Source organism: the organism of the source record quoted next, unplaced genomic scaffold, assembly GCF_019419815.1.
Source record: "Pyrus x bretschneideri cultivar Hongxiangsu unplaced genomic scaffold, Pyrus_bretschneideri_v1 Contig16, whole genome shotgun sequence".
In the NCBI taxonomy this organism is placed as follows: domain Eukaryota; kingdom Viridiplantae; phylum Streptophyta; class Magnoliopsida; order Rosales; family Rosaceae; genus Pyrus; species Pyrus x bretschneideri.
The window spans coordinates 7510991-7524917 of record NW_025999457.1 but is presented as its reverse complement, the minus strand read 5'-3'; the positions used below and the strand labels follow the sequence as shown (position 1 = coordinate 7524917).

General features: G+C 36.1%; 1 protein-coding gene across 1 annotated transcript; it reads left to right on the top strand.

The window, feature by feature from the left end:
- Positions 1–3260: 3260 nt before the first annotated feature.
- LOC103963135 (phenylalanine--tRNA ligase alpha subunit, cytoplasmic) lies at positions 3261–11022 on the top strand. The gene is made up of 18 exons (XM_009375913.3): positions 3261–3500; positions 3802–3924; positions 4067–4159; positions 5237–5293; positions 5753–5808; positions 5953–6045; positions 7344–7434; positions 7955–7992; positions 8106–8144; positions 8719–8795; positions 8878–8962; positions 9040–9136; positions 9753–9849; positions 10058–10129; positions 10251–10317; positions 10404–10529; positions 10656–10710; positions 10797–11022. Exons 1-18 carry the CDS (start codon positions 3354–3356, stop codon positions 10845–10847), a joined length of 1464 nt encoding a protein of 487 aa, XP_009374188.2. The 5' UTR covers positions 3261–3353; the 3' UTR covers positions 10848–11022.
- The last annotated feature ends 2905 nt before the right edge of the window (positions 11023–13927 follow it).

Here is a 13927-nt window from a genome sequence, read left to right as displayed (position 1 = left end):
CGAACACAAATACTTGAAAAAGATAAATATCTTGATGGTAAATGTGGTTCGGCCGTTGGAGTGCCGAACTCTATAATGTACTTGTGAATATCCAATCATAAAATAAAACTTGGCTTTCAATGTGCCGAGCTTAGTAACCTGGTAACACCTCACTTCGCCGAGAAGGCAGATAAGATGACCTCTACCAACAAATATTCGGAAATCCTTGTTGACCAAGACCTGGTTAAATAATCAGTCGGTCTCAAAGTAGTCCTGTTTATCCAAACTGAAGGTGCTCATCGGCAGACTGATTTTGTGGTTCTAGTGTTGTTTATCCAAACTGAAGATGTTACCGATTGCCTTCATAGTGTTGTTTATCCAAACTGAAAATGTATTGGCGGGAAGTAAAGGGAAAAGGAAAAAAATCTCAAGGTTGTTAAGAAGCTTTGCGCATGGCAATTTGTGTGTTGAATGATGCACTCCCTTCTCTATTTATAGCAGTGAACCCCTCTCATGGCAAACTAGAGATGTACTCGGATTAGAACTTCTCAACCCAATTTGATTAGGTTTTGGCCAATCCTAACCCTATAGGACTTTAAACCAAGCTTCTTAACGAACCAAATTCATCCCCTAATTGTAAGCATCTTCAGCTTTAAGACTCCTTGTTGCACTAGGGTTCGACTACCTCATTCTTATCTAAACCAATCCTCCTCGCAACAAGATTCAGCTGACCTTGACTGGACATCCCATGACAAGATTCTAGATGAATGTTACTGGGGCGAGAACAACTCTAAGTTCGCCCTGAAATATTATTTTGGGCCCAAACAACAGTAGAAGTATTTTTTTTTTAAATGCACAATAATCTCAAACTGGTCCTTAGAGCAATCTGGTGGGTATACTTTTGAAGTATAATTGAAAATGAGTATTTTGATGATGCAAGAAAGAGAAATGATAAGCACACGCCACCCTTGACATTTGTTTTCATTTGATTTATTTAATTTGATGGTTAGAAATAACAAAGAGTATGCAATAAGCTACAAAAGTGTGAAAACCTCCCTTCAAGAAAAAAAAATGTGAGGTTATTTTGGCTATGAAATTTTCCATTTCCATTCCTCCTCGCCCAATCCAATTTTCTCCCTTCGGAATTCGATTCCTTGAATATCAAGAATCACATTCTTGATTTCAAGTGGAACCCGCTTCACTTTTCATTCTCCTTAGATAAGGTTCATCTAGAATGTGAATGACTGATTCTCCACAATCCCATTCACCACATTCCGTATTTAATTGAATTTATTATATAACCTATAAATGAGTGTCGACTTATATTTTAAAAAATGCATAATTGCAATGGGAAACATAAATTGTAAAATAAAATAGGGTAAATCTCAGTTTACTACTCTCAACTTTTGTGGTTTTCAACATTTGGTACATGAAGTTTTTTTCGTCCCAGAGTCATACCTAAAGTGTTAATTTTGGATAGTCTCATACATCGGTTAGTCTGACTGTTAATTCTTCCGTTAACTGATAATGTGGCGTCTATGTGGACAATGATTGGGCACCACGTGTCATTAAGGGTCCATGTGAAGATTAAAAAAAACTAAAAAAATTAAAAAACTTAAAAAAATTAATAAATTAAAAAACACATTAAAAATAAGAAAAAAAATAGAAAAAGGTGGGGATAATTGTTTCTTCTTCCTCGTCCCTTCTCTTCTGCAATTAGTTTTTCTGCGGATTTGGTTGGGATATAGGGCTGGTGAGTTTGGCGTCCCTTTTTTCTCTCCGCTGCCATCTTTCTTTCTCTTCTTTCCCTTAAATCTCAGATCCCCAACAACCCTTGCCCTTGTGACCTCCTAACCCTTAGCAGAGGTTTCCGGACCTCATAATCGTTGCCCTTCGTCTCACTGCCACTATCAATGGGTGGGTAGAGATCGATTCGGCCATCATGACCTCGTAACCCTCACCAGGACCCGCACCTGTGGCTTTAATGATGGCTTATTTGGTGTGTTCGAGCAGCCAACGGACAGTTTGTCTGTCGGACTTGTGGCCGAGTTCCTGCATCAGCTGGAAGATCCTGGCAGCGCAGGTAGTGGGTATTCAGATCTGTAGGTTGCGGCCCTCAACTTTCGTATGACTGTCCTTGGTAGAGGATCGTCGGGTTGGGCCAAAGACGAATACTTGTACAGACATGGGCATTTGCATCGTGAACGGGAGCATTTCGATGGGGTGAGCCTGCGGCTGTTGTTGTGGGTCAGAGTCATAGGCTTCTCCTTCAGTGAATGGAACTCCATCGTTTCCTCGAAGTTGGGTTGCATCGAAAAGACACCGTCTCCGTTGGTATGATCATTGTCTCCTGGGTCTTCGGTGCTAGTGTTGAGATCAAATGCACCTTCGTCGTTGTCTTGATCCTACTAATACGACGTCATTCTTGCAAACTAAAACAAAAGAAACGGAAAATATTTGTATCAAAGGAAACTTTGAGAGAGAATTGGAATGTTTGGTTGCCGAGAAACTGCGGGAAAATGATAAAGGGTTTTGATCAGTTTCTTTTTTTAAGTTTTTTAATTTTTTACACGTGGATCCCTAATGATATGTGGTGTCCAGTCATTGTCCACATGGATGCTGCGTCATCAGTTAATGGAAGACTTAACAGTTAGATTAACGGATGTATGAGACTGTCCCAAAATTAACACTTTAGGTATGACTTTGGGACGAAAAAAACTTTATGTACCACATGTTGAAAATCACAAAACTTGAGGGTAGTAAACTGATATTTACCCAATAAAATAATATATAAGTTATAAGGTACTAAAGCATATTGAAAACATGTAGAGCAAAAATATACTTAGTGTTCATCCAAGTATCTTATAAGTTTCTTACAATTTATTGAAACATAAAATGCTAAGTTATCTATTTTCTATCTAAGTAAGAGTTGTGATCATATTCTTAAATAAATAGAAACTAAGAAAAAAAAAATATCACAAAATCATCCAGCCCGCCTAGACTTACCTACACCCATCTAGCCCGCTTATGTCTACTTAAACAGGCTAATGGAGGCTTAAGCAAATCTAAATGGTATTTATTTTGAATAAACGATATTATTTACCGTAAGGAGTGAAAAGTAGGCTACTTTTTGCAAATTTTTATTTTTCATATTTTTTATTATTTAATTTTAGATTAAACTAACATGTTAAAATTGAAGTTTAAGTTGAAGGAGACATGCCAAAAAATTAGAAAAAAGACATAAAAGAGACATAGAGTCGGGACATCAAGCCCACGGCCCACTCACTTTCTTGCCTTCAGTCCTCTCCACCTACCCCTGGACTGCGCAGCCAGGTAACCTAGCCATCATCGTCTTCTTTGAGAGAGAGAGCGCGATGGCGGAGGAGGCAATTCTAGGATACCTGGAGTCAAAGGATGAAATATCAGATTCCGGTCAGTTTGCAACTGAACGTGGACTCGATCACAACGAGGTTGTCAACGTTATCAAGAGCCTCCATGGTTTCAGATACGTTGTTGCAGAGGTTCTCTCAATTTTGCCCCTTTTTTTCATTCTTTATCATTATCTGCCATTCAGTAGACGTTACCAGTTACTTCTACCTTGAATATGTTTTGCCCAAAACTGTAAAGTAAATAGTTGCTTCAGTGCACATAATTATATCTAAAAATTACCAAATCTCATTAGGGGTAGTTCATTCGCCTGCGAAAGGAATTTCCTTTTTGGTTGTTTGTTCTGAATTTTGGGTTAAATTCCTGCATTTTTACTCGAAATATAGCCACGAATTCCTGCTGTTTTACTGTTGAATACTTTTCGTTAATCTGCAGGACATCAAAAGAGAGATGTGGATACTTACTGACGAAGGAAATGCATACACTGTTACCGGGTCACCAGAAGTGCAGCTGTTCCTGGCCATACCACCTGAGGGTATCCCCAAAGAAGAGTTGCAGGTGATTCTTATTGATCTCGCCTTTATTTGGAAATTCTGATGTGATGTATTATCCATTAGTTTTATTCAATTGTTTGTTTGTGATAGATACTTGTTGTATGATTTCCCGTCGCGTTGATAGTTGAAACTGATGTTTTATTCAGAAAAAGCTGGACCCATCAGTTTTCAAAATAGGTAGCGCTCAGGCTGCAAAGAGAAAATGGGTGGAGATGGGCAAGCAACTAGTAACCCGAAAGGTAACACCTTGTTAATGAGATCACTATGCATAATAATGTCTGTTTGAAATATTATATTTTACGTAGAGGCTATGAGCTTCCTGGAATTGAATCTAATTCAGTTCATCCAGTACAATGTTCTATTCGAAATAAGTAGGCTCTTCTGTTGATTTACTTTGGCGTCACAGTTGATGAAGCCAAGGATACTGTAATTGTGTTACAATTTTCTCTCTTGTACATTTCTTGTTTGCAGTTGTGCATACATTTTAAATTCCTCCTGGTTTGTGAGCCTGAAACTTGTGGTTATTTGATTTTAAGTTTGATGCGGGGCAGGGTTTTTAAGTGATGTTATATGAAAAAATTCACATTGGCCACATAATTATCTTGTAAAACTTGTTACAAATCCTGGTCTATCGTTTATTTAAGCAAGGATCAGAAGTCTCTTGAATCAGAAGTCCTTCATGTTGGCCCATGGGATCCAGATGGGGATGGTCAATGGGTGCTCCATATATCACCTTCACAAGCACAAACATCACCACTCACCACCACAGTTAACACATATCTACACTTACATGGACCTCCATTTAACCAAATGGGTATCCACTGACCACCATAGATCCAGACAAATAACTTGTTATTATGAAAAGAAAAAATAAAAAAAATCTCAGATACACCAAAATCTTTTTATTTTTATTTTATTTTTTGTAGAGTTTATGACTTTTTTTAATGTGTTTTAGTTCTTCCCTTCATTACTCATTACTTATCGCATCTGAATGTTTGAATCTTTTCAAGATTTTTTTTTTTGTCAGATGGACTCTGATTTTATTGTCTGTTTAATTATACAGTTCATTGGTGTTTTAAACATTCATTTTGCACCTTTTATCTTTGTGTATGCATTGTTTATAGATTTTCATAAGCTTCATCCTATTGTGTGTGTCTTTATCCCTTTCTTTTTAATGATTCTGGCTGTATTGGGATGTGCAAATGGCGTCCAAATGTCTGATGCTACTGTAGCCATGTTTTGCCTCAGTTATGTGTGCATGATGCCTGTTTCTTAAATACATACTCATCATAATTATCTTCTTGTACGTCCTGCAGATCCAACATGTGGAGGACGAAGTTAAAAATTTGCTTCTACAGATACAAGATGGGCAGGTGGATATTTTTTTTCAGCACCAATAATCTGACATTGCATGCTAACTAGATACATTACACACATGCACATAGTAGAATGTTTGGGGTTATACGTTCAGCTTCAGGCTTTAGTGATGTGTACATAGGTTTGGGTGTCTGTATTCACCTTTTATGTTGGGCTGGGGCCTGACCAAAACATGAGGAGGTGGGGGTAACAGGTTTAGCATACTAGAAAACCGCTGTCTTGTGAAATATTCAAGTGGCTGTGGGACCTGTTCAGTACTTTAAATGAGCTGGGGGTACTGTGTATATACATTATCATGCATGAAATAAAATGAGATGGATTGTATTTTTATTTTTCAACACTGTATTCCCTCATATCTGATGCACACTTCCTATCCTTAGGTACATCGTATCCTTTCTTCTTTAATGTTCACTGGCAACTCATTTGGACTTTCTTTTCGTTATATGTGATTACAGGCCATCAACCAAGATGAAATTAAAGCTCTCAAAGCAAGAAAACTTATTGTTCCACAGTAAGCATCATATATTTTTTCTACCCTTTACTTTTATAGTTCCCTTGTTCTCTTTTGAGGCCGAGGGGGTATCAATAACAGTTCTTTGACTGCAGAAGATAAGTTTTTTCATTGTTTTCATTTTTATGTTCTCTTGCGCTATAGAACGTGGAAGGGCTACTTGGTTAAAAAGGGCCCCAATTATGCTCCAAAGAGAAAGAAAGTAGCTACAGATTTGACTCGAGAGAATCTTCAAAGGTACATATGTGCTTGCAAATAGCTATGAATATAGAGATCTTGATCAGCAGAATTTCTGGCAACAATAGTGCTAAAGTTCTGTGAAGCATAGTTAACTTGGAATCACCAAATTAGAAACATATCTCAGAAGCATCCTTGTCAAATAAAGGGGCATGTCCTCTTGTATCCCAGGCATATTCAAACTAGAATTTTGTTTTTTCAATGGTATCTGAAATGCATCTACATGTTATGTTTTGGTATGTGGGGCTTTGGAGTATTTGAGGTTAATAGTTTAAAAACTAGTGCTATGCTCTATCTTTCCCTCTGAGACATAATGGCATGCCCTTCTATAGGCTATCATGTGAAAAAAAAAAAATAAAAATAAAAAACTGATGTGTTAGCCGATGGAATTTAGATCATGTTCATATATCAATAGTATTACTTGCAAAGGAGCATTATGTGTAACTAGTTTTACAAGTTACATGCGCTTGGTAGAATGTCCCACATAATATCCCTTTTCTTAATCACAAGTTTGATTTGTCAGTTCATAACTAACAAACTTATGAGAACTGTTTCTAACGACTGTTTTTTCTCTGGTCAGATTAAATTTCTGGCTTTTATTGTTAATTATATTATGATTGTGGGCCTTTGGTTGCTCAGCATTTCAGTTATATTGCTTTAGCTGAATGAGCAATCTTTTGTATTTGCTATATAGTGCATTTTATTTATTTTTATTTATTTTAGTTTACTTTATTTTGAGGAGGAGACAATTATGTTCAAAACTAAGACAAGATGCAAGAAGACCAACCTGAGCAAACAAAACACAACAGCTCAGAAAAAAAACAAGAGTCAGCTCCATAGAGCTGATTAAGAAACAAGGCAAACTACAAAATAGCTGTTTTCCAATCTAGCGAAAATAAGGAGAGCGAAATTTCTCTAAACTCTGAGGAAACAGATACCCACAGCAGACAAAACTGAATTCTTTCCTGAAGATTTTCAATTCCAGTGCCTTCTTCTAAGATCCTTCTCTCTCTCTCTCTCTCTCTCTCTCTCTCTCTTCTCTCTCTCAATTCAGAGCCTTCAAATCCAGTACATGTTTTAATTAATAATTTAATACCATTGCTATTTCAATTAGCATTTGTTAACTGTTGTACACTCCCCTTTTTATATGGCCCTGGATATTATACTGACTATACATGAATAACCTTTCTTTTATGTTTTTTTCTTTTCTTTTTGGATTATGTGATGCACTCATCAATGAATGCTGTTATATGCAGTTTATTTTGCTGATAGATTTAAATAATTATTTCTGTAATTAGGGGTGATTGGAAGGAACTAGAGTTCAAAGAGTATAACTTCAGCGCTAAAGGTCTGCCTATTGAAAGTGGTCATCTTCATCCACTGCTCAAGGCAAGGACATATTTCTACTGTATCTTTTTAATAGAAGTGGCTCTTTTGAGTAATATAAAACTGGTATAATGTGTAATTCTCAGAAGCGAATTTCTTGGGTTACGAGGTTCTAAAAAAATGTGAAAACAGAAATTTTGAGATAAAAACACATCCTTTGACTTGGTAGTTTAGAGCAGATAACATTAGCAACCATTTTTCTAGATTTGTATCCTCTAAAGAGAAACACTAGTCAAGACAATAACATCTTACAGTAGTTTACTGCAAGCTGGGTATATTAGTAGTGTCAGTGATGCAAGTGGATATGCTATTTTTTTTGTTTTAGCAGACCTTCAAATGATACCGCCAAAGTCTGCAGGTGCTCAATTTGAGCTGGTGCCATACACCATAGAAATATCTTTCTAAGAGGAGGATTAGGTTACAAAATGTCATTATGTGCTACGGTATAAGTAAAACTTTTAGTTTGAAGCAGTTTTGTATAAAATAGCTGTTAGCATTGCTAACTGAATTTCGCAACTTTCAGGTACGACATCAGTTGAAGGGTATTTTCAGGCAAATGGGGTAAGACCTGTTTCTTGTCTAATATTTGCTGATAATCTGTTCTCTCACATATACATGTACACGTCTCTATGTACAAGACTATCTTTATGTATGGGGTTTCGTACTTACTGCAGGTTTGAGGAGATGCCTACAAACAATTATGTTGAGAGCAGGTAGCCTCTCTTCTTACTTTTACCAACTTGTCTTACTTTTAATAGTTCCAATGTCAATTGTAGGTTATGATAGGGCTACTACTTCTAGCCCATTCTAGTCGATCACAAGTAACCATATTGCTAAAGGGTAATGCTAGGGAGACCAAATTTCTAAACCAAAATTTGTAAACCAAATGAAGTGGATGTTAATAATTGGATTATTACTTAAGTGTTAATTAACGTGCTTATCATCATTTGGTTTGCAAATTATTTGGTTCCTCACTGGTATTTCTGTTATCTAGCTGGAGTGACAATGAATTTTAGTGATATTTCCAGGTTATCTTGAACTATTGGTTTCAAAAACCTCCTATAAAGTAGATATTTGAGTGAATGTTTTTTACTATATGGAAAGCACTTTGAGTGATAACTTTAACGTGAAAACTCTTTCTCTCTCTCTCTCTTTTTATCGGAAGAGTTTCTTTTTGAAATTCTTCCATTTGTACTCTTTCTGTGGGATTTTAGTGTTTTACAGCTCATTATTTATGATGACTAATGGTAAAATACTGAAAAACGTTTGTTTCTGCATTACTTGCAGCTTCTGGAACTTTGATGCGCTTTTCCAGCCACAGCAACACCCTGCCCGTGATTCGCATGATACATTTTTCCTACAAGGTCTCTTTGACGTTTTTGCATTATCCTGAATGCTTGTGTATCTTTCTTCCAACTGATAATTTGCTGGCTTTTTCGCTTTTAGTTCCTTCAACCACCAAGCAACTGCCTGAAGATTACGTTGAGCGGGTGAAGCAGATTCATGAGTCTGGTGGTTATCAATCCCGAGGGTATGACATTTTAACTTCCTTAATGTTCCTACAATATTTCGATATAACTACATGTTTCTGTTCTCTCTTTTTGGCAGATATGGATATGATTGGAAAAGAGAGGAAGCAGACAAAAATCTTTTGCGAACTCACACAACCGCTGTTTCCTCCAGGATGCTGTACGCACTAGCCCAGGTGTGTTTGTTTTTTTAATTAACTGTCTACATGCTCTTCGTGTCTTTCAATCGATAACTCATTATTTCTGTTTTATGTTAGCTTCAAATTCTAATCTTTGAAACTTCTTCTTTACTTTATTTCCCCCTTCTTCCGCCTTTCCTTTTTAATGGCACAACCTGTAACCTTTGCATTCAATTTATGCTGAGTTGGCGTGAAGTTTAATCTGCTTACAATGCCTTTTTGGTCTTGGTATTTTTCTTGCACCATGATTCTTTTAATGTAAACCAAAATTTTTCAGCTTCAATTAATATCACATTTTGCTTGCTAACTAGTAAGTACTCATATTAATACACATTTAAAAATTGAAATTTTGTCATAGTCAAGGTATAATATTACCATACATACAGCTCTGAAAGGTTTTCGAAGAATTTTCTTCAGTTTTTCCCAAAAGGTGTTTCTAACTATTTGTTAAGTAATTGTTTGGCATATGTTCTGTCTACCTATGGAGTTGTAGGTCTTTAATGTAGGCTTCACCTTTAGTTTTTTGGTTTTGCATGTGCCTGCATAAGCTGACACAATCACACACAAGCAGCCTGGAGTTGTAATTGTTTTTCTTCTTTTGCATTGCTCACAGAAACCATTTGTGCCCAAAAAGTACTACTCTATAGATCGTGTGTTCAGAAATGAAGCAGTAGATCGAACACATCTTGCAGAGTTCCACCAGATAGAAGGTAGCATTCAGTTTATTTATTATATCAAGGCTAGCGGATGTTCTTTAACACCCTACCTATGAGAGTGAAAGGAGTAACATTCAGTATAACTTGGAGTTTTGTAAATCCATCGTGCACTGGTGGTGTTGGGCTATCAATGTAATTGAAACTAGGTGAAGTTGGTATGTGTTAATCAATCGCCTCTCTGAATTTCTACTTCTGGTTTTAGGTTTGGTATGTGATCGAGGCCTTGCTCTTGGTGACTTGTTAGGAGTACTCAAAGAATTCTTCTCACGTCTGGGTAAGATATTGGCTGGCAGTTTGCTGCTGTCTTGGTTTTTGTGATTGCGATTTTGGAGATTGGGTATTACTATTACTATTACTATAATGGAACTTGTTTCTTTCTATTCTTATACTCTTAGGCATGTCGAAACTGCGTTTCAAGCCGGCTTATAACCCATATACTGAGCCAAGCATGGAGATTTTCAGGTGCGAGTTTATTCTCGTTAAGGTGAAAATGCTGTTTCATGTTTGTAGTTGAAAGCTGATAAACAATTTCCTTTTTGCTCAAATAGTTACCATGAAGGCTTGGGGAAATGGGTAGAGATTGGAAATTCGGGCATGTTTAGACCTGAAATGCTGCTTCCTATGGGACTCCCAGAAGATGTTCGTGTTATTGCATGGGGCCTCTCCCTTGAAAGGTAAGAACAAATTCTTTATCGATACTGTTTTCATCTCTATCTTTTTTAGTGAAGGTTTGCTGAAGAGCACTATTAACTCTACACTGAATTGATTTTTTTCCTTTTGTGGATTTTAATTTGTGCCAGACCGACCATGATTCTCTATGGGATTGATAACATCAGGGATCTTTTCGGACACAAGGTAACACCTTACGTCTTGCTCTTCAATTTGTTCCGTAGTTTTTCGTTCATCTGAATTGGGTTTCACCCGATTCTATTATTTTGTAGGTCGATCTTGGTCTCATCAAGAAGAACTCGATCTGTCGCCTTGGATTATAAGCATTTTCTGTAGCTGTTGCAAGAATTTTGTTGTACTGCAGTTTGCTCATTCAAAATACAAAGATACTGAGAATTTATTGGTTTGCCCCTACTTCTTTTGTGTGAAAGCTTGAAAGGACTTGGCTTGAAAACATTTGCATTCGACCAAAAAGAAAAATGCTAGCTGTTGTGAGGATGCCTAGTTGTCATTTTAGTGGTAAAATCAGAGAACGATATTAGAAAACCGTTATCTATGGATTTTATGGAATCAAATGACGGTGGAAGAGATTTCAAGTTCGAATTCCTAAATAATGAAATGGTAAGAATAATACGACATAGTCCTGAATGGACAAAATGGACTATCCTCGTTCCTCAACTCAAACAACAAAGCACATTCCTACTATTAAAAGTATCAAACACAAAGGAAACAAATCCAAATCACATTATAATCATAGAAAATAAGTCATGAAGTAACGAGGCAAAGTCTATATGCTAATCTAAATCTAAACTATGGATAAGCAGATTGACTTGAGACAAAATGAACTTCCAAAGTACTTATAAGTGGCTTTTGTAGTTTAGTTGGTTAAAAGCATTCACCCATGCACCAGAGGTCAAGTGTGCGAACTCTATTTTCATAATTTAGATGAATTTAATGTAAATTATTCTATCGTTTGTTAAAAGAACTTCCAGCGTACTTGAAAGGAAGGAATAACTTCCAACAATATTATCTACATTAAGGGGATGAGGGAAAGGGCTAAGCCTCACAAATGTGTTAGCAATAATGTGGTTTAAATTTGTCTTTGGCGAGAATCAAACCTAAGACCTCTCACTTATAAGTAAAGAGGAATCGATGACGCTGATAAAGAGATGTTTTTAGATGATTGTAAAGAAACATTTCTGATTATTCTTATTGTACGGTGGGATCGATGGTGCCACGTTAGTGGGAATGATGACTTTCCTCCTTTTCGAGAATGAGGCAAGTATTGTCAATTTTTATTAAGCCCAAAAGTTAAAGTGGTGATTCATATTGGTCGTTGAATTCTTGCCCTTGAAATCTCTTGGTGGCGGTTCTGTTTATGCTACAGAGAGACTCCTGGAAACATCATAGTTCGGCTGAGGGGCACCAAGTTCCACCCCATCTATGCCAATCTTGCTTCACCTTCACCCCATATCACAGTAGTCTAAATGGATTTTGGGATGACTATTGCTATAAGTTTAAACCTATCATGAGTGGATGGAGCATATAGATATGTTTTGAATGTTTTAATCTCAACTTGTGATATTAAATTTCAGAGTGAGTAATATACCATGCACTTTTTACTATCTGATGACCAAAAGAACAAAACTCGAAAAAACCTGAAATGTTTTGCAACACCACTGTCTTTCCCTTTGGGAGAAAAAAAAAGGCTATGTCATAATGTTGACAAATAATTTGAATGTTTTCTTATCTATTGACAAACAATCCTTCAAACTCGATATCTCCTCTTCACAAACATTCTTGTGAGTTGTGTGGGATGTAATTGTTAATAAAATGCAATATCTTTTTCTTGCCCAGTAAAAAGTTTTTTTCATTTCAATTTGCTGAGGAAATTTTAGCTAACGTAGGCATCGATAGATGAAATGTTAGTGAATTCATTTCATTATGAGATCGTTTTAGCACCTATTTATGTTGAACAAATCAATGATTTACATAATAAGTAATATTTACAAGATTAATCGTCAACTTGTTTGATTCATATAAATGACTAAATAGTCTCCAAATTATATAATTTTTTGTAAAGACAAATTTTTAAATAGTAATAAAGAAAATAAAATGTTCAAATTATAAAGTTTGTCCGTGAAATGATGCCATGTCTATTTTTTAATACATCATATTTTTACACTAAGAGGAGGGGGAGTTCGGCTAAGCCACACAATGAGCAATCTAATTTGGTATTGAATTCGTCATCCATGAGGTTCGAACCTAAGACCTCTCACTTCCAAGTAAAAGGAATACCACCAGACCGTAATACTAAGTGGCAAATGATGCCATGTCTTCGAACAAAAAGCCAAATATTATTAAAAAAAAAAAAAGAAGAAAAAAGTGTGTTTAATTAAATGGATTGACCTAGGGGTGGAAAAAAATACCGAAAATTCCAAACCGAACCGAAAAAATCCCAAATCAAAAATCCCGAAAATTTCAGTATCCAATACCGAACCAATCCCGAAATTTCAGTACAGGAATCGGTCTCACACTTTAATTTGTTCAGTAATCCCTAACCAAATCGAAAAAAAATATATATATATATATATATTCTTTAATTTTAAATATATATTTAGAATTGTAACAGCCATCCAATTTAGTTGAGATTTAATCTCAACCGTTGAATACAAATCAAAGTTCAAACCCTCAGAGAACTCAACTCAGTCACACTCTCTCTCTCTGTCTCTTCTCGACCCGACAACCTCACCTCAACCTCACCTAGGCCTAGCAAACGGGTCGTGTCTATCATGTTTGTGTCGTTTTCGTGTAACACCTGTTATCTTAACGGGTCGTATCGTGTTACACCTGTTATCTTAACGGATTCTTAACAGGTCGGGTCACTTTACCTAACGACCCATTATGACCCGTTAAGAAACATATATATTTTTTCTTAAATTTACACATACCACGCATTGCCACATAAAAATTACTTCAAAACATTAAAACACATTTGTCGTTTAAGTACTACATCTACACTTGAAAATAAGAGCCTAATAAACAAACATCCATACACTACTAGTTTATTACAAAATATTAAATGTGCAAGGATATGCAAAATGAAACAGTTTTTGCTTTCAAGGTTGTGAAGCCTTTCTCAAAAGTTTAAACCTTGCCAATGGAACTCAAAGCTTGCATGTTACTCCTTTTACAAAATCCTCAATTTTCATCGATCATTATGACATAAGATTTTGTGGTATCCACTAGTGTAAATATTTTAAATTGAAGATCGAATTCATTCATTGTATTCATATAGGGTCAAGGAGTGTAGCTGTAAAAAAATCATCAAAATCAGAGTTAAAATAACCGTTAAATCATGATTTTTCGTTGATAACCATTGAAAAGTTTTGTCCCGTTACTT